Raw genomic sequence first — 27,304 nt, 5'->3', positions numbered from 1 at the left:
TTCCACTGTAACCCCCTAATTTTATAAACAAAGGCCACAAGGCCTACCGAGTTACAGAGCCAGTTAATGCTCCCAAAGTCACCCAAGTCCCAGCATAGGGCTTTGCCATCCTTTTACCATCTCTCAGCTGGGAAAGCGAAACTGGCCGAGAAAGCCAGGCTGTGTCTCTAGTCTAGAGGCTGCTCAAAAGAGGAAACATGGAGGACAGAGTGGCAAGTCCTTGGGTCCATTATCCCACCTTGGATGTGAGATAGTTTAGTGGAGCGGCCCTGGGTGAATCTCCCAATCTCTTTCTGCCTGAGTTTCCTCTGGGGACATCAACACCTCTCTCACAGGGCTGTTGTGAAGTGATTAGCAAACTTTAAGGTACTCGATATGAATGCCAGCCATTTTGTGATTTACTCTTCCCAGTTGGGCCTGACTCTTCATGACCCCATTAGGAATTTTCAAGTTGTTGGCCATTTCCTTCTCTAGCTCATTTTACAGATGAGGAAACTGAGATTAAAAAAAGTAAAGTGACCCACCCAGGGACACACAGCTAGGAAGGATCTGAGGCCAGATTTGAATTCAGGTCTCCCCGACTCTGGGCCCCAGCTCTCTTGTCTAGTGGTCATTTGGTGAAGGGGCTCCCTGGGGTGGCCTTTCTAGCACTACTAAGGTTGAAAGCAGAGGCCTGTCTGAGCAGGGATCCTCCATACTACTGTGTGTCACGGACCCCTTCTGAAGAGCTTTCAAGTGCTTAAAACATGGCCAACCCCAACTTTCAGTGAGAGGCTGGAAGCCCTCCCAAGACCCCCAATACCAGGTGCTTCTGATGACGTGATCGTCCATCTGAGCTTGATCTCAAGCAGCCCACCTTCCCTAACTCACTGACGGAAGCGAATTAGTGACTTTTCCCCCTCCTGGTTGAAATACAAATTCATCATTTGCCATTTGATGTGATAAAAGGTCTGGAGGTACCGTGCAGTGAGAGCTGCCATGCTCCCGTGTCTTGCCCACTATCCCACCATGAAAGTTTCCATTTCCATTTCAATTGCGTGCTGCTCGGTAAACATTTAATTGTCTCCTAGGCGTGTTCCAGCCAGTCAGGGCCCAGGACCCCAGAGGGCTGGGCAGCTCACAATAGAAACCAACGGCAGTAAGGACAGAACATGGATATTTTGGTTTTGTTTTTTTTTTTTTATTCAAAGCAAGAAGTTAGGTTTTTATAACTTCAAGCAGATGGAATCTACTTGTTACTAAAGGAAAGAAAACCATTGGCTGGCGGAATAATTCTTGTTTGCAGGGCCCACATCTGGGGAGAGGGCAGTGATTCTGTACCACTCATCACGGGGCAGGAGAGGGTGCACAAAGCTTGGAGTTACTCAGGAAAGCCAAGATCCAACGCTGACCTTCGGAGCTTTCAGAAGCGACATCCAGGGCTGACCAGTGCATTGTAGAAGAAGAATACGCTTTGTCATGATCAAACAGCACGGCTGGAAGCAACAGGAGCTGGTCATCTGGACGCCAGGCGGCAGCTCTCCAGAATCTCAAAATGGGACACTGAAGGGGTAATCTTTGTGAGAACTGGAACTACAAGGAAAGGAGAAGAGACAAATTTGCTTTCAACCTAGGGAAATTATTTAAGCATAATAAAGACAGAAGAATGGCTGAATGTTTACTTTTTAACATGAAAAGAGACCAAAAAGATATCAAAGTGACCCTGGGCAAGTCACATTGCCTCATCCTTAAACTGCTCTTCTGCCTTAGAACCCATATTTAGTAGTGATTCTAAGATGAAAGATAAGGGCTTAAAAAAAGATATTAAGGCCTGAAAAGATGGTCCAGGGAGTGAGTTATAAAGGTTGGCCCTTTGAAGGCTGTGATGTACTAGGCCAAATCAGTCCTAATAAGGCACCTAATAAGTGCCCCAGTGCTGCACTACGCACTGCAGGGACACAGGCCTGCCCTCAGAGTATTTGTTTATTGTGGGAAGATTAAAACACACACTTAATAAGGTAAACATGATCAATGCTACAATATGCCATGAACAACAATGCAGGCAGATGTTATACAGAGTAGAATCTGATTATAATGGGGAAAAAAATATCACTGGATTTAGATTCAGGATCCCAAGATTCTGTGTGTGTGTGTGTGTGTGTGTGTGTGTGTGTGTGTGTGTATCCCTTAACCAGTTATCTTAAATGAAAAATGTGGATAAGGATACTTACTATTTTCCTCTCAAGGCTGCTACAAAGAGAGCATTTTAAAGAGTTTAACCTTTGATATAAACGGAAACTCTTAATAGAAAGCCCTGAAGATAAAAAGTGCTACTTTTTCAAGTTATTCAAGAAGTCAGTGGGAATGCGAAGAAAGCCCGAGGTATGTTGGGGATGAGGAAGGGGGGCAAGTGAATGATCTTTTTAGAGAGAGCAAAAATTTCATGGTGGGAATAACTACTCCCTCCCACCCCCACTAAAAATGGAAAAAAGAAGTTGGGACCAAGTACCAAAAAACCTGGAGCCATTCTAAAAACACTGCATTTATCAAGGCTTTCTATAAATCTAAGAGCCTAACGCACAGTAGGTACTTTTAAAAATTCTTATACATTGACTGATCGAGTTATTTTCTCTACTCAAAAATCTTTTGTGGCTCCCAAAGTACCTACCAGGCATCCTGGGACCATAGTTTTCTAGGAGAGATGAATCGGGGAATGGGGAGGGAGAAGAGCTATAGTAAGGGGAAGAAAGGTGGAGAGGCTGGAGGCACAGAGTCGAGTTACAGGGATTCTTGGAACTTCAGCCCTTTGGTAGCAGAAGAATGAGAAGGAGAGAGATCTTGGAAGCACGAACTCTCAGGAAATGTGCCTAGTATGTGTGTGTGAGAGAGATAGTTTATGCCTATCTCTATAAATGTAAATATACATATTATAGATGACTAAATTACCTATAATACAAATTTTAACAAATATAATAATATGTATACTTATCTCGATACAAATACATACATCTGTATCTTTGACTCATGTCCGTGTATATAATACCTACATAAATAGATATACAGGAGACAAAGAGCACCCCAAGGTTTCAAGTCAGGATGTCTGGTGATAGCATTAACCAAGAGATTGTCAAATCAAGAGGAAGAGGGACTGTATTGGGGCAGACAGTTGTAGACAACACTTGGAAAGGCTGAAATCTCTCAAAAAGTGGAATTAAAAGACACTGACGAGCATCCCCTACACAAAAAGGGGGTCATTAAAGCCATGGGACTAAGTGATATGTCTAAGGGAGAGGGAATAGAGACCAAAAAGCCAAGAGTTAAGGACTAAACTTTGGGGAATATCTACATTTAGGATAGAGGTAGAAGAGTTAAAAAGACTTAAAAGAGTTATGTACCAGACATTAAGCTAAGTTCTTCTATCAAATTTTTTTTTCCACTTACTCTTACTCAACCCTGCAAGGTGCTATTATTATTCTCATTATACAGCTGAGGAAACTGAGGCAAACAGGGTTAAGTGATTTGCCTAGGGGTTTACCTAGCTATGAATCTGCTATTGCCATACACTGAGCCACTAGCTATTTTTCCTCAAAATGTCAAAACTGAAGGCCCATCCAGGGGTCATTATGTTTCATTATCTCCCAAGAGATTAGATTGTAATGAAACATAATAAAACATATTGTAATTGTTATTAAATGTAATGAAACATAATAAAACATATCATAATTGTTATTAATTGTAATGAAACATAATAAAAATAACAGGAGATCAAAGTACAATGGAAAGAGCACCATTTCTGGAGTCGGAGGACCTGGCTTCAAAAGTCACCTCTGATGTTGCCTACCTGCCTGACTCCTCCTCTACGGCCTCAGATTCTTCGACTGTAAAATGATGGAACCAGACTAGATGGCCTTATTGAGAACACACAAGGAATACCTCTTAGGGTATACCTCATAGAGCCAATTTCTCACATTATTTCACACAAAATAGGCCCCATTTCCCACATCGGGGAGGGGGGTACACTGGGAAGAGATGAATTTAACATTCCTCCTTCAAAGGATCTCCTCTGACAGCCCTAGTCTAAGTGGTTTGAATTGTAGATCTTGCCACAGCCTGAAGCTATTCTATTTCCTTGCACAGTCCTAGCTCCATGGAGGGGAGCTAGGCCACAAGGCATGCCCTTTGCTTAGAATGTCCAGCTCTTTTGGAACTTGGGGCACAAGCTCAGGTCAGGGGTGTTCCTCCCTGGTTCCAATCGTGACTGAGGCAGGAAGACCTACTTGGACATGCCACAGGCTCTCCAGCCACGGTTGAAGCTCAGTATAGTTGCCATCTCTTCGTCGGTCAGCTCAAAATCAAACACCTATAGAGAAAAGAGAGTGTTTCCAAGGAATTACTGACACAAAATCCTGACTGAAATCAAACATTTTTCCCCCTTTAAAGAGCCGTAATATAAATATATTTTTAAGCAATTGAACGAAACGTGGGTCAGATGTTCCCTGGTCAGTCTGGAGGGATGAGAGCCGCTGAACAGCTCCCTCTTCAGACCCGGCCCGGCTGGGTCTGCTTGAGGCAGCTCGGCGGCCCCCTCCCCTCTATGGGGATCCCTGCGTGTTGGCGCTGGAGTTGGGGCAGCTCAGAATTCCTGAGCTCAAGCAAGCTACCAGCCTCTACCTTCTAACAGGGATTACAAGCGCGCACCGCCGCGGCCAGCCGTACATTTGAACAAAAATAAGACGAAAAACGTATTTCACTGGGTCCCATCCAAATTCCCCGTCTAGGAGCGGCAGCTTTTAACTTAAAAAATCTCCCAAAAGACAAAACTGGGCGTAGTTAAGGTCCCTGCTGCCGCGGGGCTCTACTGAAATGCTGTTTTCCTTCTGACTTCACTTTTTCCATCGGCAGCATCAGCGCTGTCCGAAAGTCCACTTTTCCATGTTTATTCTCAGCTCCTCTTTCCAACTCGCCTCTCAGATCAACTTCTCAGCTCAAGCCTTTCCCAAGGCTCTCCGCCGATTCCTAAGTAAAGTACCATCATGGCTCATCACGCGCCCGTGACCGCCCACAAATCCAGTGTCATGACCATTTTTTCTTACTCTCTCAGACTCTCTCTTCTCTTTACTAAGCCAGGTGACAAATTCAAACGGAAAACACTACACTGGACATATGGATGCCTATTTGAACATTATCTATGGCTTTTAGAGTCTTCTATTTCATTTTTATTAAAAACTTGTTTCTTGTTCAAAATATCCTGCAAGATTGAAAATTTACATCCAGTTAGGTCAAGCTAGATTTAATACCACCCGCCTCCCCCTCCTTTGCTATAAATTTTAGTCAGGTACCCAATATTTCATATTTATTTAATAATTTAAATTATTTTCATTTTATAATGATATTTATTAAATAAAATGAAATAAATAAAATGAAAATTTATTAAATAAAATGAAATTATTTACCCAAGTACTGCAAAATTTTAACTCAGGTCACTCATCTTACAATTCAGATCTTGTAACTTTTATTTCCACCCTCGTAACTTCCCCACCTCTAGATCTGGGGTGAGATCACGCTTAATCTTAACTGTCGAGGACGGCTCAGGACTGTCTTCGCTTTGTCGGGGGTCCAAATCCCAGCTTTGCTTGTGGCTTCGAAGAGGCCCAGGTGGTGCCATCAGCCTGAGCCCAGGCGGCTCTTCCTCTCTAGCCATTTGGAAGGAGGCAGGGACGAGGCTCGCGCCCGAGCTGCCATCCTGCTACGCCAGGAGACGTCCTGGTGCCTCCCTCGGGGTCTGCGCCGGGACGCAGGAAGCTGGTGACCCGTTTTATTGGGGGATCCCACTGAGAGCTCGGCGCACTCTCTCAGCCTGCCCGTTTACAGCTGAGCCAATTAAACGGCTCCCGTGCCAGCTTCTAGCAGACTCTTCTGTACGGTCCTCGCCTGCTCGCCGGCCCCGGGGCAGGACTGCTCAAGCCCCCTTTCTCTGCCTCTTCGCCGGGGAGCCGAGTCTGCTAGTCCCAGCCTGGGCCTGCCTCAGGGAAATGTCCTGCAGCGCCGCGGGCAGCTCCACCATCTCTAACCTCGTGGATAGACTCACACACGGAGTATTTCTTAGTGGGAGAGCTCGGGCTCAGCTCCTGGAGGATTCCACGGCCCGCGGCTATCTTTCAGGGCCTACAGAAGCCCACCGGGGACATTTCCACAAGCCATGCTGCCCATGCACGGCTTTTTTTAAACCTTTGCCAGCCACCTCAGACTCAATACGATGTGTTGGTTCCAAGACAGAAGAGCATTAAGGGCCGGGCCATGGGGTGAAGTGACTTGCCCAGGGTCACACAGCTAGAAAGGACAGATCTGAACCCAGGACCTCCCATCTCTAGCCTGGCTCTCCATCCCCTGAGCCACCTGTACGTTCTCCTTCCAATCACATCTTAGTCGGGCTCAGGCAGCCCTCGAGAATGCGGCAGGCGGTCTCTCACCGCTCTGCTTGGGCCAAGCTGGATGATGGTAGGGCCAGACCCGGTGCCATACTTTCCTCCCCCTCCCTTTGCTCATAGGGCTGCTTCTGAGGCCCAGCATGCGTTCCTCGTTCCTTTTGAATTCCTACCCATTTCTGAGAGCCCACGCCGAGGATCGCTGTCCCAGAGGCTTCCCCTGGAGCTTCCCTCCCCGCCTCCACCAGAGGCCTTTCCTTCCTCCCTTCTCACAAGGCAGTGACAGAGGCCCAAATAAGGCCGTTCCGGGGTCTCGTCTGAACGAGGGATCCGTCTATGGGCCGGAACCTTAAGTAAACTCCTCAGGGAGCTTCCTCTTCCTCCTCCTTCACACGTGGCACATCCCTGCAGGCCCCCGCCCGAGGCCTCAAAGTGCCCAAGAAATGGAGGCCGAGAGCCTAACTCCGATCTACCCGGCCTCTGGAGCGGCCTTAGAGGCCCGGCAGCGAGAGGGGAGCCGGAGCGCGGCCTGACCTCGGGCCGGGGAGGGGGAAGGCCTGCTCCTGCCCGGGCTGCCTCGGGCCTCCGCTCTTATGGCCAACGACACCCTTCCTGCATTTCCCTCGGCGAGTCTCGGCCGTGCCTCGTCCTGGGCAGGCGGCCCTCGCGGCCCCCTCCATTCTGACTCTTACTGCGTCTCCCTTTGGGCCGCGGCCATCGTCGATCGTTGGGTGGCGGGAGAGAAAGGCCGGCCCCCAGGGCTGAGCCAGGGCAAGGGAAAGCCAGATCCGGGTTTGTGTCTGCCCGGCTGCCAAGCTTGCTTTGGGGTGTGGGCCAGGGACAGGCTGTCCTGGGGAGGCCAGCTTAGCCGAGAAACACAAACAGGCTCGAAGCGCAGCACCCTTCTCTGTGGGTGAGGCGGGGGACGCCGGCGGGCACGTCCTACCTGCCCACCCCCACGGAGAAGCGCCACCTTCCCCGGTCCCCGGGCTGCGAGGCTCCTGGAAATGCAGGCAGCACCCCGAGACAGCTGCCATCGCTACACTGGCCAGTGCTTTCCATTCAGCTACCTCCGAGGCTTAAAGGGCTCCTTCCCGGCCCAGCGCCGCCCCAAAGGAGCTGTTATTGCCCCGTAGTGGGCCGCCATGCACTCTCCACCTGCAGACCAAGCAGATTCCTCTGGCCTGACCATTCAACGGGCCGTCCCTCCCACCTCGGCCCGGCCTCCTCCGATCCTCTATGCCAGGAATGCTCTCCCTTCCCACGCGGTGCCTACTCATCCTTCAAAGTCCAGCTGCCATGCCGCCTCCTCTAGGAAGCCTTTCCTGATGGGTAGCCACGACCGTACCCCACTCGCGGCCCCAGATCTTCCACAGAAAATTCATGAGAGGAGTGTGGAACACTGCATTCACTGTCACACTCAAAGGGTGGATGTTCTAGCCACGCTGCTTCCCAACCCCCTCCTTTCCTTTTTAGTCTGTTATAAAGGAGAGCTCTTTGGGAAGGGGAGAGGGATCTATTTGGAAATGAGGTCATAAAAAACTATGAATAACTTTTCTTTTAAAGACTGCATCAGAATCATGTTTTATCATTAAGTGACAGATTTCAGAGGGCCCCATGAGCAGGCAATGAAGACACTGAAGCCACCCACCTTTTTAGACATTTAGCTACGAACAGGGGTGAAGGGAGAGCCCGGAAGGTAGCTTGAGGGTATTGTAGGGTCAAGGAATAATTTTACAACAGGGGAAACCCCGAGCATATTTGTAGACACAGGGAAAGGGGCTAATAGGGAGGGGGGAAGGCAAGACGGCAGACACCGGGATCTAAAGAAGGTCCTGATCCGTCCAACACGGAACCACCGGACCCTCGACTGGGAGATCCTCTACTAGCCATCTGTGTAAACGGAATTAGCTCACCCCCATTCATAGTTAAAACTCTAGCCACCAGAGATCATGTCATCCCCACCTCCCTTAGTGGGGAGGGGAGATGAGTGACCCACACGTGACAATAAGTAACAAATCAAGAACAAGGGACTGCCCTTTGGACAGTCCAAAACAGTGCTGAGGCTGCCATTTGTCCACTTGAATTAGAGGTGGACCTCCAGGAAGTGACAAAAGCTGCTGTCTTTCAAATATGATGGTAACTTCCTGTTGGGGCAGTTGGCGTTTGGAAGTCGGTGCTGAAGGACCTCTGAGGAGACCTCAGGCAGCTTCCCCTCTGAATTGTCACGTGGGTAAGTTAGGCTGACTTCCTTGGGCCTACCTTGGTGTTTCCAGAGTCCCTGCCTCAAGGAGGCTTCTTTGCCTCTCTAATTGTTGTAGGCCTTGCAAATAATAGCCTTGTTTAATTAACCTCTAGATCCTCATCCAGGCCGGACCTCTGGTCCAGCCGGAGTTCCTTTCTCTCCTCTTTCCCTACCTTCAACCTTCCTATTATAATTAAACTACCTAAAAGACATCCTGACTTGGGTCTACTTTAATTGTGGAATCAAGTTAATTGATTCCTGGGGGCCACACCTTAAATATAATATCTAAGTTTCCCTCTTACACATCTCGGCTCTTAACTGTGATCCTCTTAAGTGTACTTGTCTAAGCTACTGTCTTAGGAGGTCCTGGTGGCAGCACCAATGACAACAGTCAGGATCAGAAATCAGAACTCATTTTGGATGTGCATCTTTATATATAGGGGCAGCTAAGTGGCTCTAGGAAATGGGAGTGAAGGGACTTGCCCAGAGTCAGTCACAAGGTTAGAAAGCATTCGAGGCCAGATTTAAATCAGGACCTCCTGTCTCCAGGCCTGGGCTGTTATCCAGAGCCACCTAGATGCCCCCAAATATATTTTAATGACAGCATAATTACAACCCTTTGCCGTTCTACTATTTAAAGTACTTAAAGGTATTGTTTATTATATATATATATATATAATATTTATTATTGTTAATTTTCTGAGAAGGAAATCTTTCTGACAAAAGAGCTTATGATACAAAATAGGCTAAAAACCCCTCATCTAAGGAAAAACAGAGTGGAGCTGGTCAACATGTTTCCTGGTCCCTGAGGAAAGCCAAGGCCCACAGATATCTTACCTGAAAGTTCTCAGCAATCCGTGATGGGGTGATCGACTTGGGGATCACAACCACTTTTCTCTGGATATGGAACCTGATCAGAACCTGCAAAGAGAGAAAGAGAGAGAGAGAGCATTTTCTCCTAATCTCTCTGGGACCACCAGCTTCAAGCCAGGAGCCCTTCTTCCCTAAGACAAATCACATAATAATAAAAGCACCCTCTCTCCTGCCATTAGCATTACAAATGTGGAGTGGACCTTATTAAGGTGGCAGTATTTGATGGGAGGGGGAAGGGCGAAAGAAGAACAGGAAAGGGATCTCAGTCAGAATCTTCAGTTTGCACTCTATTGGACTCAGATTCTTCCTGGAATAAGCAAAAATGGCACAAAGGACTGAAGAGGGAAGGCTTGTGAGCAGCAGTCAACTCCCTGGTACCTGTGCAGTGGTTTTGTTGTGCTTTTGTGCAATGGCCTGGATCCTGGGGTCATCCAAGAGAGAAGGGTCCTCTGGCTTGGCCCTAGGAATATGAAGATATGTATAAAAAAGCACTCATTTTACATTTTAATTTTCATGTCTCAGAAACTTGATAAGCCAAGTGGCATTATTTGCTCCATCTGGAGATAAGGAAAGAAAAAGGATTCCTTCCACCCTCTCTCCAACATCCCCCCTCAACCTCGCCAAGGTATTATACTTTGTGAGTCAAGACGGGATTTGAACCCTTAGACCTTTGCACAGATTTGCCAAATGTTGGGCCACTGAGCTAAAGCTTTCCCCAAAAAGCAAAAAATCTTTTGACAATGGTATAGTATGAAGAAAAGAATGCTGGTATAGGAAGCAGAAGGCTCAATTCAAATCCTAGATCTTTTATCTCAGGCAACTTACTTAGCTTCTCTGGGTCCCAGGTTTATAAAATTTGTGAAACCGGCCACCCCTGGGAGGTCTTCATTTAGCTTCCTTTTGGGGGGTGGGGGGAGCATGTGGGGATTGGCAAATATTTCATTAGTGTCAGGCACTCCCCACAACAGAGATGAGCGATGTGTCTAAAACTCCCAGTGATGCCCATGATGGCACCATGTCTAAAACAGAAACTTGCACCCAAGTTTTCTGATTCTGAGGCTGGTCCTCCGTCTACTATTATATAAAACTGTACTTCTCTGCACTAAATCCAGAATCCTCCCTTCTATCCCTCAATAAAGGCAAAGAAGGGCTCCAACTGGATGAGCCTGCCCTGTAGCTCCCAGAAGTATTTCCCTTAGAAATGAGCATTTCTTCTCTTTGCTTTCATTCCTTGTGAGAACACAAAAGATTCTGACTCCTCCGGATTTCTTACCATGGTCGATCCGGAGAACCAAGGGGACTGTAGGCTGTCACTACAATGCCTTTGGACTGGCAATACTCAATCAGCTTTTCCTGGGTGAGATACGGATGGCACTCGATCTAGAAATCAAGAGAGGGCTGTCGATAGAGTTGTAACAAGTGAACCTCAAGGCAAACCTTGACCTCACTCTCAACCATCTGGAATCTCTCCTTGCCGATGAATCAGACCAAGTTTATGAAAGCTTTTCTAGGAAGGATTCTCTACATCAGGGACCATTTCTTTAGTCCAGAAATCACTGCCACAGAGTCAAAAGACTGTTTAAGATTCTCTAATTTTCCAAGGTTTACCAAAATGGATTTGGTCCTTGGAATCTGGCAGCACTAACCTCCAGATCTTTTCTCCTACCAGCACTGGGGTCCTAAGACAGAAATCAATAGATACCATGAAACCCATTTTCTGGCTGCAAAATGTCAGGTTCTTGGGTCCAAAATTACAGGTCAAAGGCAACATCTTCTCTGGATAATTTACCTGATTAACTACTGGCGCATGCTTCAGCCCTGGCTTGGTCAAGATGCTCTCAATCTGGAGGTGGTTGAAGTTGGAAACCCCAATGGCTTTCACTAGTCCTGTATCCACTAATTCTTCCATAGCCTGAGAAGAAAAAGGTCTGTGAATGACGAAAGCACTTCTTCTCAAGTGAAGGAAGAGAAAGTAAAGGAAGATATCTGAAAAGCGTGATATGAGGAAGACTCAGCAAATGGCTTCCTTTTTTTCCAGTAAAGTATGACACAAGGTCTTTGACTGAGGGTTGGGGAGGGGAGTCAATAGGAGGCTTGATCAGAAATAAGAAGATTTGGGGAACTGTGGCTGGGGAGAATGGCTTAGTGAATGCATCTTGTTTCCCTCTTGCCTCCTTCCAAGACCTCCAACAATTATTTTGACGTCTTTCATACATCATCACACATTCCTAATCTCCTAGGAGGAAGCTTGTGTCTACCCAATGCTAAAGTCTTCCCTTCATTCATTAATGTTGTGTATAATTAATATCTACTTTCTCCTCAGCTTCTATGCAAACTGGTTTTTCTCTCTTCTGAAACTATTCTGTCCAAGTTCCTAATAATTATTTAATTGACAAATGCCACATACAATTTTTAGACTTCCCTAATTGATCTCTCTTGCTGCTTATGTTTTTTGCCCTGGATATTCCTTCCTCCTATGGTCTTAAGATACCCAATATTCACTTGGTTCTCCTCCGGCCTCTTCAATCCCTTTTCCCAATTCCCCTTACAGCTAAGACTTTCCTTCTGCTGATTCTCTCCACTATATCCTGTAAATGTCTCGTTTGTAGAGTTGTTTTCATGCCATCCACCCTATTAAGTTCCCTGAGAACAGGGACTGTCTTTTGCCTTTTTGTGCATCCTGACACTGAGTACAATGTCTGGTACACAGGAGGTGTTTGAGGAATATATGCTGACTGGCTAATGGACTTTATTTTTTCCCCACCCCAGGACATGTCCTCCTTACTATCCCCTGAACAAGTATGAAAGCTCTCTAATGGATCTGCCCCAGCTAGTCTCTTCCCCTCCAGGTCACAGCTGCTCATTCCACCGGCCAGAATCTTTCCTAGTCATTCTTCTGGCCATGCTGTAGCCTCAGAGCATCCCTTCAGTGTGAATTCTCCTGTCCTTTATAGTCCATCTCAAATGCTGCTTCTTCCCCAAAGCCTTATCTCTCTCTCCACACCTCACAACTCTATTTTGGACTGCTGAAGTCATGTCTCATGTAATGTTGGATACTACAGCTCCTTCTGCGTCCTCTCTCTCCTGCAAGACTTTAAGCTACCTGAGAACACAGACCATGCTCTCTGAAAGATGCCTCTCCCCTGCTGCTTAATACAACGCTCTTAAATGTTTATTGAATGAATGAAGCCATACCTGACTCTGCCAAGAAAACAGAAATCTAACCAAAAAACTGAACAGGGATTCATACAAAGCCCAACCAAACACAGAACTGAAAGAATGAATGAGATGATGGGAGTGACAAGAGACCTCAAACGATTCCCCAGTCCCACCCCCCGAAATCCAACTAAAACAGCAATGGGTCTTACCGTCCATGTATCCAAAAAGTTGGTGTTACTGGGAATCACTTTGCCACTGTCATCCAGTGGGAAAATATCAGTCCCGGCCTGTGATAAATGAGACACACTGGTATAAATTAAAATGAATACTTTTCCCTTAGGTTTTCCTTTTCCTGAAAGAAACAGAGAGAAAACTACACCAAATCTCAGCAGTCATATCTTTTTTTCAAGTAGTTTGGGAACAAATCCATCTAGTTGTGCCAAAGAAAACAGTGGGATTCTTGCCAACTTATCAAGAGGTAAGATTTCTTTTGCCTAGGGGACAATGAGGGCTGAAAATTACTGAGCTCATGAGAAAACCAAGTAGAGATCAACAAAGGCCTTTCAATGAATAGTGGCTCATTTCAGACAACGGTAGTGAAATATGGTAGGAATACAAGGTCGGGAGTCAGGAGGCTTCCATCCTCAAACAGAGAGGAAACAAAAGGTGATGAAAAGGATGGGTTCAGGAAAAAATTCTCCCTGTTATAAGGATATTAGAAATTAGGTATTGTTCTATAAGTTTAGAGATAAGAAGTGAAGAAGCTGGCTTGAGAAAGAACTGGACTTTGAAGCAGAGCCGAGAGTGTCAATTTCAAATGTTGACAGATGTAATGGTTTTCCTGTGACAGTTACTCTTTCTGGGTGTGGCAGTTGGTCTCTGGCAGTTGGCAGTCACACAGGGAGACTCCCTCTCCTGTCTGAGGTAGAAGGAAAGGAGGGAAAGACCTGAAGGAGCTTAGTGTTTTCTTTTTCCAACTTGGGAAACATTATTGACTATCTATTACTGTTTTTATAGATTGTTTTAACTCTGAGAAGACCAAAGAAAGACTTATTAAGGCTCAGAGTCCCAACTTGATTCTTGTTGAGACTCAACCAGAGAGCCTTTGTTATTTTTATAACTTGGAGATGAACTTAAGAATTATAAGAATAATAGTGGTAGTTTTTATTTCTAATAGTAAAAATTTGGGTTAGTCAGATCAGGAAGGATTAGTGTAGTCTGTGAAACACAGGAAAAGAAGTTCCTTGCAGAAGCAGGGAGTTTTATTTGGGTGGAGTAAGAATCCCTTAAGAGTTATAAAACCTTTTATCCTTATAAATTTCAATAAATATTTTATTTGGGGAGGGAGGGGTTGACTATGAATATGATATAAGTATGTCAATGGAAAAGAAAGAGCACCTAACTGGGTCCAGAGGACTTAGGTTCAAATCCTAGCCCTGCCACATCCTACATGTATGACATTAGGCAAATTTCTCTGGCTTTGGTTTTCCTTATCCATAAAATGAGGAGACTGGCCTAAATACCCTGAGATCTCTTTCAAGGGACAGACAGCCACATCTGGAGTCCAGAAGACCCAAGTTCTAATCTAGCCTCTGACACTTACTAGGAGCACATTGCTCTGGGCAGGTCACTTCACTTGTTTGACTCAATTTCCTCAACTATAAATTAGGTATAGACCAGTGGTTCCCAAACTTTTTTGGCCTACTGCCCCCTTTCCAGAAAAAATATTACTTAGCCCCCTGGAAATTAAATTTTTTTTAATTTTAATAGCAATTAATAGGAAAGATAAATGTACCTGTGGCCATCACCACTCCCCTGGATCTCTGCAGCACCCACTTTGGGAACCACTGGTATAGACAATACCTCCTGAGGTGGTTGTGAGGATGAAATAAGATAATTATAAAATGCTTAGCAACATATAAATGTTAATTATTATTATTTTTGTTGAGAACATCATGTCTGACTCTTTGTAAGCCCATTTGGAGTTTTCTTGGCAAAGATACTAGAGGAGTTTGCCAAGGATCACACAGCAAATAAGGCTCTGAAGCTGGATTTGAACTCAGACAGATGAGTTTTCCTGACTTCAAGTCTGACATTATTCACTGAGCTGCCCAATTCTTCTTCTTTCAGTCTATGAAATCTATGAAACCCTAGAAGACACCGAGGCTAAGAAAATAAAGGCTTCCTTGTGGCTCGTGTGAAGATTCAAGAATCAAAGAAGCTCAGGAGGTTTGTGAAAGACTTTGGGATAAAGCCACCCAAATAACTGGGCCCCCCCAACCCACCCAACAAGCCAATATGGATTCTTCTTCCAAGGCTCATTTCTAATCACCGCTGACTATACAGACCCCCAACAAATCAAAACCACCACATGTGTGTTCTGTAGAAAGATACGCATGCTCTAAGTAAAGGAAGGAGAGGCGTCCAGAGGACCAGGGAGTCCAAGGGAAGAAAGATATGTAAAAATTCAGACACGGTGGTCCTGGTTAGGCCACCAACTCCTTAAATCTCCTCAATTTCTTCCAGACCTATAATAAGGACTCAAAACAAATTGCCCTTCACCAGGCAGCGAGGTGCTACAGCAGACAAAGTGCTGAGCCTTGCTATATGACCCTGAGAGAGTCACTTAATTCTGTTTGCCTCAGTTTGTCTGTAAAGTGAGCTGGAGAAGAAAACGGCCCACCTCTCTGGTGCCTGTGGCAAGAAAACCCCCAATGGGGTGATGAAGAGTGGGCCAGGACTGAACAAGCTCTCTCCGATCCTCATTCTTATTCCATGTTCCTTCAGAAAGGGCATTGCACAGCTCCACTCGCTGGGAGCACCGGCATACCTTAAATCCCATAGGCCAGTGGATAAGGTAGAGATCCAGGTAGTCCAGCTTCAGGTCACTCAGAGTCTTCTGGCAGGCGGACTTCACCAAGCTCTTCTCATGGAACGTACACCAAAGCTACACAGGAGAACACAGGAGGGCCCCAGCCAGGCAGGGAGTCAGACCCACCACGTGAATCCAAAACGAGCCCCCTCCCTCACTCCCACCCACAAATTTGTCTTGAAGCTGAAAGAGCTGTTCTCTTAAAGTGCCTGATGGCAGCCGGGAAGCATCTCTCTCTTGCTTGTTACAGTATATATCCCCCCCCTCCCCCAGTCCTTTCTTATTGGGGAGAATTGTATGTAGCTGCCACCTTCCCTTCGAGCCTCAGCGCCCCCAGGGTGAGCCCTGCCCAGTGCAGAAGCTTCATAGCTAGCTCCTGAGAGAGAGCACAGCTGCGATTCCCCTCTGGAAGGCTCCCCCCCCCCAACACTCCCACCCTGAACGCTGTTGGAAGCACCCACTACAACTAAGAATTTTGGGGGAACAGAGAGAAAGAGGCACCAGGCACATGCCATACCTTGCTGACGACAAATAGGTCCTCCCGACTCACGACCTTCTCCTTCAGCTTCTCCTGGATGGCCTCCCCTATTTCATTCTCATTCTGGTAGACGTAGGCACAGTCGATGTGGCGGTACCCGACATCGATGGCTGCCTTCACTGCGCTCGCCACTTTGCCTGGAGGGGACTGCAGGGGGGAGAGGGAGAAGGAACACAGAGCAGTCTGGAAAAGCCCACCCTACGCCACATTGGTGGGAGCATGCCTGGCGTTGAGCATCCACAGACCAAGGTTAGAATCTGGGCTTTCAGGGCAGCCAGGTGGCTCAGTGGATAGAGGACCCAGGCCTGGAGGTGGGAAGTCCTGGATTCAAATCTAGCTTCAGACACTTCCTTGCTGTGTGACTCTGGGCCAGTCAATTAACTCCCATCGCCTAGCACATACCACTCTTCTTCTGCCTTAGAACTAATCCACAGTACTGATTCTAAGATGGGAAAAAAGTCTTTAAAAAATAAATAAATAAAATCTGGAGTGTCACTACAGGTATGGCTCTGGATTAGTCATTCTATTTTTCCCTAGGTCTCAATTTTTTCATTTGTAAAAGAGAAGAGGCAGAAAATAGATGCCCCTCCTAGCCCTGAAAATGTGGCCCAGTGGGCTTAAAACACATCCTAAGGGGTCAGCTGGGTGGCTCAGTGGATTGAGAATCAGTCCTAGAGATGGGAGGTTCTGGGTTCAAATCTGGCCTCAGATACTTCTTAGCTGTGTGACCCTGGGCAAGTCACTTAACCCCCATGGCCTAATCCTTACTGCTCTTCTGCCTTGGAAACAATATATAGTATGAATCTAAGATGGAAGGTAAGAGTTAAAAAGAAACCACACACATCCTAGTCCCATCCCTTCTATGAGCACTTTCTTGACTCTTCTTATCTTCTGATCTCTAGTGTCAATTATGTCTAAGTCATAGAAGCCATTTTTTTCCCTCCAAATCCTTATCTTCCATATTAAAATCAGTACTGTGTTAGGATAGAAACAACCCTATTGTTCCAAGGCAGAAGAGTGGCAAGGACTAAGCAATGGGAGTTGTTACTTGCCCAGGGTCACACAACTAGGAAATGACTTAAGATCAGATTTGAGCCCAGGATCTCCCATCTACAAGCCGGGCTTCTCTATTCACCAAGCCACCTTGCTGCCCCTATAATCCATTCTTGATTATATAATATTTAATTATCTCTACCTGTTTCCGATTAGAGAAAAAAGGGATCCTAATTGTATTTCTGTGAAAGGGACCTTAGAGGCCACCCAGGCCAACTCACTTTACAGAGTCATACAGGGGTTCAAAGTTAGGTCTCCCTCAGTCAAATGCTTTTTCTTCAATGCTTTGCTGGGTACAAGATGTCTATAAGACTGTTAACTGTTAAGTGAACAGAAAGTCAGAGGTCCATCGGTTCATCCCAAGGCGAGAGGCTAGAATTACAGGTACTGAGCCAAGGGCCATTGCCCTTTAATCGATTTTCATATCGCTTTTGACTTTCAGATCATTCTCCATCCCAACTAGCTATCTCTTTCTGAGATCTCAGCTTCTCAATGTCCTCCTCCAACCTGGCATTCAGAATTAACAGGATGTTCTGGCTTCCAGGCCTGCGGCATCAATAATGCTAGACACTCTGTCTCTCTTGAATGCCACCTGTGTTTAAATTCCCCAGGCCTTGGTCAGATGGGCGGCTGCCTATGTAAATTCCCTTTCTTCTTACAAATGTGAAGCCAAATTTTTGGACCCAAGTTTAAAACTTGACTTTATTTCTTCTTCTATAATCTGGCCCAGCAGTCTACCTTTACTAGATCTGGTGATACTTCCTTGCTTTGGGTTATTAGTAAATCACACAAACTTTCTCTACAACCTTAGCATATACCAGTGTCCTACATTCAGCAGGTGCATAATCAATGTTTTTCTAATTCAATCAATCTAAAATCAATCTTTGTCAACATCAACTGACCCAAAAGGTTGCCTAAAGAGCTGCCTTTCTTGGGGATGTATTAGGGGAGAAGGGAAGTGGTGGCAATATCTGAGGATCTGGCATCTAAATTAATGCTTCAGTACAGATTAGATTTTATACTTTTAATTGGCCTTGTTCCTGTTATGAGGAAATGTATAGATATTTAGTGACATTAGCACCCAGGCTGTCAGATAAGACCTGAAGGTTCCAAGGATGGAATTATGGCAAGGAAGGAAGTGATTTCCTGAGAGACTCTTGTTATGGCTGAGAGAGCAGTTGGATTCTGAAAACCGTCTCCAGTGAAGAGCCCAGGAGAGAGTGGATTTGCCTCCCAGAAGAAACACCTGCCTGTGGGGAAATTCAAGTTAAGCTGGAGGATCAGACTTGGGTTGGTGGACATCCCATGCTGATTCAAGCTCCTTGGTTTTACCCTTTGGGATTAATTTGACTGGAACCTGTGCTCTTGGAATATACTTGGACTGAAACATTTTGAGCTACTGATCAAGACCATGAGATCCCATTAGTCCCTTGTGTCCTGGAGGCCTGCATAGTGTAGTGTAGGGATTTCCCAGATCTTTAACCTTTATTTTTTATTTTTATTTTAAACCCTTAACTTCTGTGTATTGACTTATAGGTGGAAGAGTGGTAAGGGTAGGCAATGGGGGTCAAGTGACTTGCCCAGGGTCACACAGCTGGGAAGTGTCTGAGGCCAGATTTGAAACTAGGACCTCCCATCTCTAGGCCTGGCTCTCAATCCACTAAGCTACCCAGCTGCCCCCCAGATCTTTAACCTTTAACCCTGAATTGATCCCATAGTGTTTTAGTGTAGGGTGACATCTCCCACCTCTTTTAATCTTAAGTTAACTATTAAAAAAGGGATTTTTAATTCCTATTGTGTTTTTCCCTGTAGAAATAAGGTATCCCTGAATGTTTTAATCTAAGTGGCATTGGATCCCAACTGTCTTTCACTCTCATTGTCACAGCCCTTTTGTATTTGGTTAAGATTGTAATACATCTACAACCTTCATTTTTCCTTCACCCCTTTCTCCCCAGAAGAACCCCTGTGTGTGTATTTGTGTTTATTTACCCACTTCAATCCAAGTAGAACAGTTATCCAGGAAGATGAAAGGCCTTCTTCTAAAGAGTCAATTAAACACAAACTAAAGACAAAGGAATGCTTTACTCCTAGAGTAAATTAAGTAAAAGTATTGTCCTTTTTTAAGAGAAAAAAAAACTTTTACCTTGTGTCTTAGAATTAATATTGAGTATTGGTGCCAAGGCAGAAGAACAACAAGGGCTAGGCAATGGGGGTGGGTGGGTGGGGGTGTGACTTGCCCAGGGTCACACAGCTAGGAAGTGTCTGAGGCCAGACTAGAACCCAATGGGCTGGAGTATTTCACCCCGTCCTTCCCATGGGTTTGCTACCTCCCACCATGGGCAGACGAGTGACCCACCGGTAAGGGGCATCAGCTCCCTGGAGACACCGGGCAACGACTGCCCAAATGGATGACCCTTCTCAGTAACTAAGCGAGGGAACAAGCTTTCCTGAGAGCCTGCCAGGCTCCTGTGGCCTCCTACCTCCTCTCTCCCTAAAGCTGGCTCCCTCAGACAAGGCCCCTGAGCCAAGCCTTTCCCTGTGAGTTTCACACCTGTAGAATGAAATCCCAAAAAAATGGGGCTGGAGTCATGTGACTAGAGTCAAGTGACCAGAACCAAGGACCCCAACACCTGGGGCAGGAAAAGCCTGAGAGGAAGAGTCCGGAAAAGGAAGAAACAGGGCAAGAAAAACTGTAACCACCACTCAAATCCTGTCTCAGTTGCTTTATGAGCAATGGCCCTGGGCAGGTCCCTTAAAGCTGAGATTGGGGGCACCGTGGAGAGTGTCAGGATTGAAGTCGGAAAGATTCTTCTTCCTGACTTCAGACACTTCCTAGCTGTGTGACCCTGGGCAAGTCACTTAACCCCCATTGCCAAGGCCTTACTGCTCTTCTGCCTTAGAACCAATACACAATCTTGATTCTAAGATAGAAATCAGGGGTTTTATTTTTATTTTTTAAAATCTTATTCCCTTCTCCCCCTTCCATGGCTAGCAATTTTAAAAGATTCCAAACCATAATCACAGGATTATGAAGATGGCATTAGAGGGACCCTGGGAGTCAGCAAGTTCAATTCCTTCATTTTACAAATAAGGGATGAAGCCCAGGGAAGATTAGGTGGCCTACCCAAGGGCGACTATCCCAGGACTCCCCCAGACATGAGCATCCTTACCACGAGACACAGCACTAATGTCAAGCAACCAAATCAAAAGAGAATGGAACTTTGAGGGTTCAAAAATTAGCTTGCTCTTCCTTCTCTCTTTCTCTTTCATAACCTTTACATTCTGTGTTAGTATCAGCTCTTCTGTGTTAGTATCAGCCAGGTTAATAGTGACTCGCCCAGGGTGACACAACTAGAAAGTGTCCAAGGCCACATTTGAACCCAGGACCTCCCAACCCCCGGTCTGGCTCTCTAGCCACTGTGCTACCTAGCTGCCCCCTCTTAAAGCTCTTTCTGTGTTGACCAAATCCCCTACTATTTAAATTCATGAAAATACATAAAGTGAAGAAGGGGTGGGGGCAGCTGGGTAGCTCAGTGGATTGAGAGTCAAGCCTAGAGACGGGAGGTCCTAGGTTCAAATCTGGCCTCAGACACTTCCCCAACTGTGTGACCCTGGGCAAGTCACTTGACCCCCATTGCCCACCCTTACCACTCTTCCACTTAGGAGCCAATATACAGAAGTTAAGGGTTCAAAATAATAATAATAAATAAATAAATGAAAATGAAGAAGGGGGAGGCTCTCATGATACATGACAATACTTCCAAGAGAATTTTTATTGGCCTTGTTTTAGGTTATCCATTTCCCAATGCTATAGGGAAGTGTTTTAACCTCATAAGGATAGAGCAATGACGCTGACTTTCTAGAGCAACTGAAGGTTTACAAAATGCTCTCCTCGAGACTCTTTGGAAAAGGCAGTGCAGGCAGATAACATATTTGCTATCTTACAAGTCACAATTTTTCAGCTGAAAGGATTTTTGCAGAAGCCCTGGGGCTTGAAGGGGTATATGACGTTATCGCAAGGAGTCATCTCATAAATGACTCAGCATAAAAGGTAGCTAAATAGAGTGTGGGGCCTGGAATCGAGACAACACCTCTTCCTAAATTCAATTCCAATCTCAGACACTATCTGTGTGTGACTCTGAGTAAGTCACTTCTCCATGTTGGCCTCAGTTTCCTCTTCTGTAAAATAAGTCGGAGAAGGAAACAGCAAACCACCCCAATATCTTTGCCAAGAAAACCCCAAATGGGGTCATCAAGAATTGAACACAACTGAAAAACTACAGAACAACAAAATACTAAATTAGCTAATAGCCATATCCCTCCTGTAGCCTGAATAAATTAAATTTTGCACGTTAATCATTTTCCAACATTGGGCCCCCCAAAATCTACATCATATTTAAAGTACTCTGCACCCTGAATCCATTCAAAACCATAGCTCATGAATCCTTTACCAGTGTGTTTACTGGTGTAAAATGAGAATAGTAAAGAAAAAAGACATCATACAATATTTGTAGCCTAAGTCTAGGACACTCTATAAAGGCAGCATGGGGGGCCCACTTGAGGCACTCTTCTGTGTTGGAGGCATCTTCTGTGGCATCCCACTCTGGTATGTGGTCAACGTTGCCCAGCCTTATTTGGATAGCACAAGAAGAATTTATAAAACATCATCCACACAATTTCACTTGGGCTTCACAACAACCCTGTGCCAGGAGTACCCCAGGCAGGATTGTCTCTATTTTGCCAATGAGGAACCAGAAACTCTCACTAACAAGGGTTGATACTGCTGACAAGTCATGCGGGAATTCTCTCCTATCCCCTTTCATGACCCTCCTCTGCCTGTGGGGGGGAGGGAGGGGGGTCACTCTTCCTGCAGAATAAATAAATTTGTCTGATTTGTTATTTTGTGACTTGCTAACTGACAAGGAGAGCGGGTTTCCATCTTATCTGCTTGATCAGAGAAGAATCCAACTTCAAAAAGTTGCTTTCAATATTGCTGGTTTTCTTTGAAGGTGAGACTAGGGAAAGTCCAGCCCTGGAGGCCAGGGAGAGGTAAGAGCTCCTTGGCTTCCACTAAGAGTGTCCCAGCTCTGGCAGCATCCCCTCCAGGGAATCTGGGTTGGACTTAAATAAAATTAAGGCAGAAGAAATGTGCTTATATTTTATTGGTTTAGCTCTATCCCAAGGCCATAGATAACCTTCCGGCCTGCGCGTTTTTAATCTGTTCAGTTCAGCAAACTAAAAAAAAAACACAACAAAATAACCTTTCCAGAATTCTTATAGGTCAAAGGGAGAAGATCGAATCCCAAATTAATTGACCTCACAGTGCTGGATTATTTAGTACCAAAGACTAGCTCTAAGTTAACTGGATGCATTTATGAGTAATAATTATCCATGGGTACCAAGTGCTGCTCATGGGTCCAAAGCACATAAATGCATACGGTGGGGAGGTACGGAATTTATTCAGGAAGGAAGGTTGCCCGGGTTCCTGGCCAAACCATTCCAAGCCACAAAGGTTTATTCAATCCACACTAGGGCTAGACAATAGGGGTGTTAAGTGACTTGCCCAGGGTCACACAGCTAGAAGTATGGGAGGTTAGATTTGCACCCAGGACCTCAGGTCTCTAGGCTTGGCTCTCAATCCACTGGGCCACCCAGCTACCCTAGAGAATACTTTTCTTTTCTTTAATTTGTTTTAAACTCTTACCTTCTGTCTTAGAATCAATACTCTGTATTTGTTCCAAGGCTGAAGAGTGGCAAGGGCTAGGCAATGGGGGTTAAGTGATTTGCCCAGGGTCACTCTGCTAGAAGTGTCTAGGAAATCTGGCCTCTAGAACTGGCTCTCAATTCAGAGCCACCTAGCTGCCCAAGAAAATAATTTTAAAGGAGCTCAATCTTGATTACAAATTGATTTGTTTACTTGCTAATTATGTTTTTAATCCCCTCTTCTGGTTTATAAAAATGGGTTCTGCTCCTTAATCACTTTTAAGGATGGAGAAACCCTTTCATTTACTTAGTGGACCAAATTTTCCAGGAGAGAAAAAAAAAAAGTTCTATGCTAACTACAAGAAATTTTAAGTAATAATCAAGTGATATTAAAGGTCTCTCTCTTTCTTACAGTGTGTGTATATATATATATGTAATATATATATCATATATAAAATATATTTCCCCCAAAGTTAGGCCTTTTATTTAAGGACATTTTGTGCCAAGAATCCTAATAGACTATTCAGTTTTTGTTCGTGGTTTTCATTTTTATGTGCACATATTTATACTTTCTTTTTTTTGACAATAGCAAATTTAGTACAGAACAATTCTGGATGAAAGATAATCAGACTATGAGACAAGCCTCCATCTTTATATCCAACCCACCAAAAAGTCATAGCTGGGGGGTGAGGTGAGAAGAAGGGAAAAAGGAGAGGAAAATGAGAGAGAAAGAAGGAGGGAGGGAGGGAATGAGAGAAGTGAGAGAGAGGTGGGGGGAGAGGAGGAGAGAGATAGGAGACAGAGAGAGACAGGAGAGGCAGACAGAGAAAGGAGAGACAGACAGACAGACAGACAGAGAAAAAGAGAGAGGAGAGACAGAGAGAGAGGGAGAAAGAGAGAGGAGAGACCAGGTGGGGGGAGGAAGAGAGAGAGAGAAAAGAGAAAGAGGGTGGGGGGGGGCAGACAGAGACCGAGAAATCCACAAAGAGGAAATTATTTGCATAGTACTTTGCAAATCTTAAATCACTATAGAAATGCTATTTATATTCCGCGTCCCCCCCAAGCTGATGGACCAGGGTTCCCGGTTCTTCAGGGCTCCGCACAAGAAGAGATAATAAAAGTATCAGGGAGAGGGAGACTACAGCTCTGGGCAGCATTAAGACAACAAACTCCAAGAAGGCAACTTCTAAGATAGTAAAACTCCAAGGGAGAAACACAAATGGCCAGTAAAGCTAGGACTTTAATATGCCAAAATCTAACTAGCCTGGGGGTAGGGGTGGGGGTGGGGTATCAGGTTCCCGAGAGGGAGGAGGAAGACTTTTAGCTCGCGGTCAGAGCAGAATGTTATCTCAGAGAAGAAGATAAACTTTTGGTTCAAGGAAGATCACTCTAGGGTACAGGGAACGAGAAGGGAAAACTTCTAGTCACACCTGACTCTAGAGTTCAGTTCGGCCCAAGACTCCCTAACCAGATAAGTGTAAGGGTTCTGGAGTCGCCAGAACACATACCTCTCTCTCCCCTTTGAAAATCCAGGGATTTTCCATTTCGTGACTCCTTATGATAACCCCAAAAGCGCTGGGGAAGTCTAAAAGGACTTGGAAGCTGAGGGCCCCGTAGAAATGGGCAGAATCCATACACTGTTCAGTATTTAGAGAACATAGGGATGCACAGGGAAGCCTGGAAAATCGGGGAGGGGGAGGGAAGGTGGAGTGGTTCCAAGGCCCCCCTTTTAAATTTTTGTTTGTTTTTTTCTGCAGCCCATGCCAGCCAGAAAGTAAGCCATTTCCTTGCCGCTAGTCCTACCAATCTGTAACTGTTGCTTCACTTCTGCCTGCCTCAGTTTTCTACTCTGTAAAAAGGCGGAGTCAGAGTAGCATTTGCCTCAAAAAGGTAGTTATGAGGTTCAAATGGGATGATTTTTGCAAAGCGATTTTCAAGACAGCGCCCAGATCACGGTAGAATGCTCGTTCCCTTTTCCCCTTCCCCTCGGATCCCCCCTCCCCCCACCTCTGGGTTATTGCTTCGTCTCTCCTAGGGTCAGGAACAATTTATGCAAAACTTGCCAGGGCCCCAAGTGCAGGCTCGGGCGGCGCCCCCGGCGCGGGCAGAAAACGAGCATGGCCCCCCGCCCCCCGCCCCCTCTCTGGGGCCCATCGGGAAGAACCAGACCTGCCAGCGCATGCATGCATTTTACCTTCCATGTTCCTAGGCCTACGATGGGCATCTTCGCCTGGTTCTTCAGCACGAGGAAGGTCGCCATGATGTTCCGGCCTTGAAGGGGATGGCCTCAACAGCGAAGGAGAAACGTGAATGAAATGTTGACCCCGCAAACCCGACACAGTGCCCGAGAGTGTTCCCGTAGCTACTTAAATAGGACGAGCCGAAAGAGCGGGGGTCGCTGTCCATTGGTTGCCTAATGCAGGGAGGGATCTGCCAGCTTCTGATTGGCCAGGAAGGCGAGCTCATCTGCATGTCTGGCGGTTGTTTGCTGCCTTTTCTCTCGGTTTCAGCTTTGCGCTCTGGATTTGCAGGGACTGCGAGAGCTAATTGCAGCTCTTTGGGGTTCTGGGTGCATCCCTCCCCTTTTGCCCCACTAAATTATTTTTAAATTGGTAGGTGGCCCTAAACTTTAGAGGAATAATCTGCCATTGGACCCTATGGCCTGCTGCCTTCACTGGGATGGTGTGGGACTGTGGCTTCTTCTGCCACTTCCATTCTCTGTGTGTAACACTGGGCTGAAGTCACTTCAGCTCCGGGGACCTCAGGTTCTTGGTCTGCAAAATGAGGCTTAATTAGTGCTTTATACAGTCAGGGTTCCAAAAGGCTGAGGGCGCGTTTAAAAGATTAAAACTTAAAACTGAGCCAAGATTTTGGGAGCATCCTGCATATTGCATAGACAAGACCCTTATCTCTATCTACATTTGACGAATTAGGACACTGATCTTGTCCTTGGCCACACAGTTTAACCATGTACCTGCGCCTTGGCACGTGCTGATGGATGAGTTTCCAAAGATTCTGTAGGGATTCCTGTTTAAACTCGGGTTGAGAATATATGGCCTCCCATATATCTTCCAGCTCAGATTATGGAATTCTGTCATTTATAATGGCATCCGGAGAATTCCATCACAACAAGAACATATATTAGCTATATTATAGATCTAATAATATAGTAAGATTATGATATTACATAACACGATATATATTAATATATTACTGCTCTGAGGCATTAAATTCCCCCTTTTTTCCTTATCTCTAAAAGGAAAAAAGCCTAATGTTTTTCCTTCCTTCTTTCCCTCTCTTTCCTTTTCTTCCTTTCCTCTTTCCTTTCTTCCTTCCTCCTTTCTTCCCTCCTTCCTTTTTCTTCCTTCCTTACTTTCTTCCTTCTCTTTTCTTCCTTCTTTCCTCCCTCCTTTCCTTCCTTCCTCCCTCTTACCTTCCCTCCCTCTTCTCTTTTTTTCTCTTCTTCCTTCCTTCTCCCATTTTCAGTTAGAAGAGGCTTTTGAAAAGTTAGGCATCTTCCAACCTGTCCCTTCATTTTACAAATGAAGTAGCTGAACCCCAGAAAACTAAAGTGATTTGCCCAACTCCATAGTAGTCAAATTCTAATGTGAGTCTTCCTGCAGATTCCCAGGAGGCAGATAAGTGAAAACATTATTAGTCCTAATTGGTAGATGGATAAGGTTTAACAGATTTAACACTTCACAGACTGAAGTCAGTATAAGAAGTGAACCTTCAAAGAAAATCCTGGAGATCCCTTCAGCAACCTCCTCCTCAGTCCCTGACTCTCCTTCTTCACCTTCTACTCAGTCCCCTAATTAGGAAACATCAGGGACTTGATCTGCCACTGACCCTCCAGGAAGTCTCCCTCCCCAAACTTCATTCTAGTGATTTTCCATCTTATGAGAAAAATGCTTTCAAAGGTAGCAGCTATGTGAGAGAAGATTAAAAGGGGCAACAGATTCTCTGGGCAGTTTGTTTCTTGATTTCTTATTCACATGTGTTCTCTAGGTACATTTTATCCCCCTTGTCAAAAATAATTGAATATAATGACTACTTTTTTTTAACTCTTACTAAGACAACTGTTTCTTAGTAACAACTCTAAGACAGTTGTCTTAGTTAGTAACAAGTTGTCTCAGTAACAACTCTAAGACAGAAGGGCAAGGACTAGGCAATGGGGATTAAGTGAATTGCCTAGGGTCACACAGCTAGAAAGTGTCTGAGGTCAGATTTATACCCAGGGCCTCCTGTCTCCAGGCCTGACTCTCTATCCATGGAGCTACCTAATTGCCTCTTTACCTTTTGCCTTAACATTAATTCTAAGACAGAAGAGCAGCAAGGGCTAGGCAATGGGGATTAAGGGACTTGTCCAGGGTCACACACACACATAGGAAGTGTCTGAGGCCAAAAGCAGAAAGTAAGAGTTAAAAACAAAAACGAGAAGCCACATATTATGTTGC

At 45.4% G+C, this 27,304-nt stretch overlaps 1 protein-coding gene across 1 annotated transcript; it reads right to left on the bottom strand.

Annotated features, from left to right (window-relative positions):
* Positions 1-1,158: 1,158 nt before the first annotated feature.
* On the bottom strand, positions 1,159-25,185 carry AKR1B1 (aldo-keto reductase family 1 member B). Its single transcript, XM_044679833.1, has 10 exons — positions 25,042-25,185; positions 16,071-16,238; positions 15,512-15,628; positions 12,891-12,968; positions 11,312-11,434; positions 10,796-10,902; positions 9,901-9,982; positions 9,487-9,570; positions 4,257-4,339; positions 1,159-1,572 (listed from the first exon to the last, which is right to left on the bottom strand). Exons 1-10 carry the CDS (start codon positions 25,105-25,107, stop codon positions 1,530-1,532), a joined length of 951 nt encoding a protein of 316 aa, XP_044535768.1. The 5' UTR covers positions 25,108-25,185; the 3' UTR covers positions 1,159-1,529.
* Positions 25,186-27,304: the final 2,119 nt, after the last annotated feature.

This window comes from Gracilinanus agilis, chromosome 5, assembly GCF_016433145.1.
Source record: "Gracilinanus agilis isolate LMUSP501 chromosome 5, AgileGrace, whole genome shotgun sequence".
NCBI lineage: Eukaryota > Metazoa > Chordata > Mammalia > Didelphimorphia > Didelphidae > Gracilinanus > Gracilinanus agilis.
This window is presented reverse-complemented; position numbering and strand designations above follow the sequence as displayed.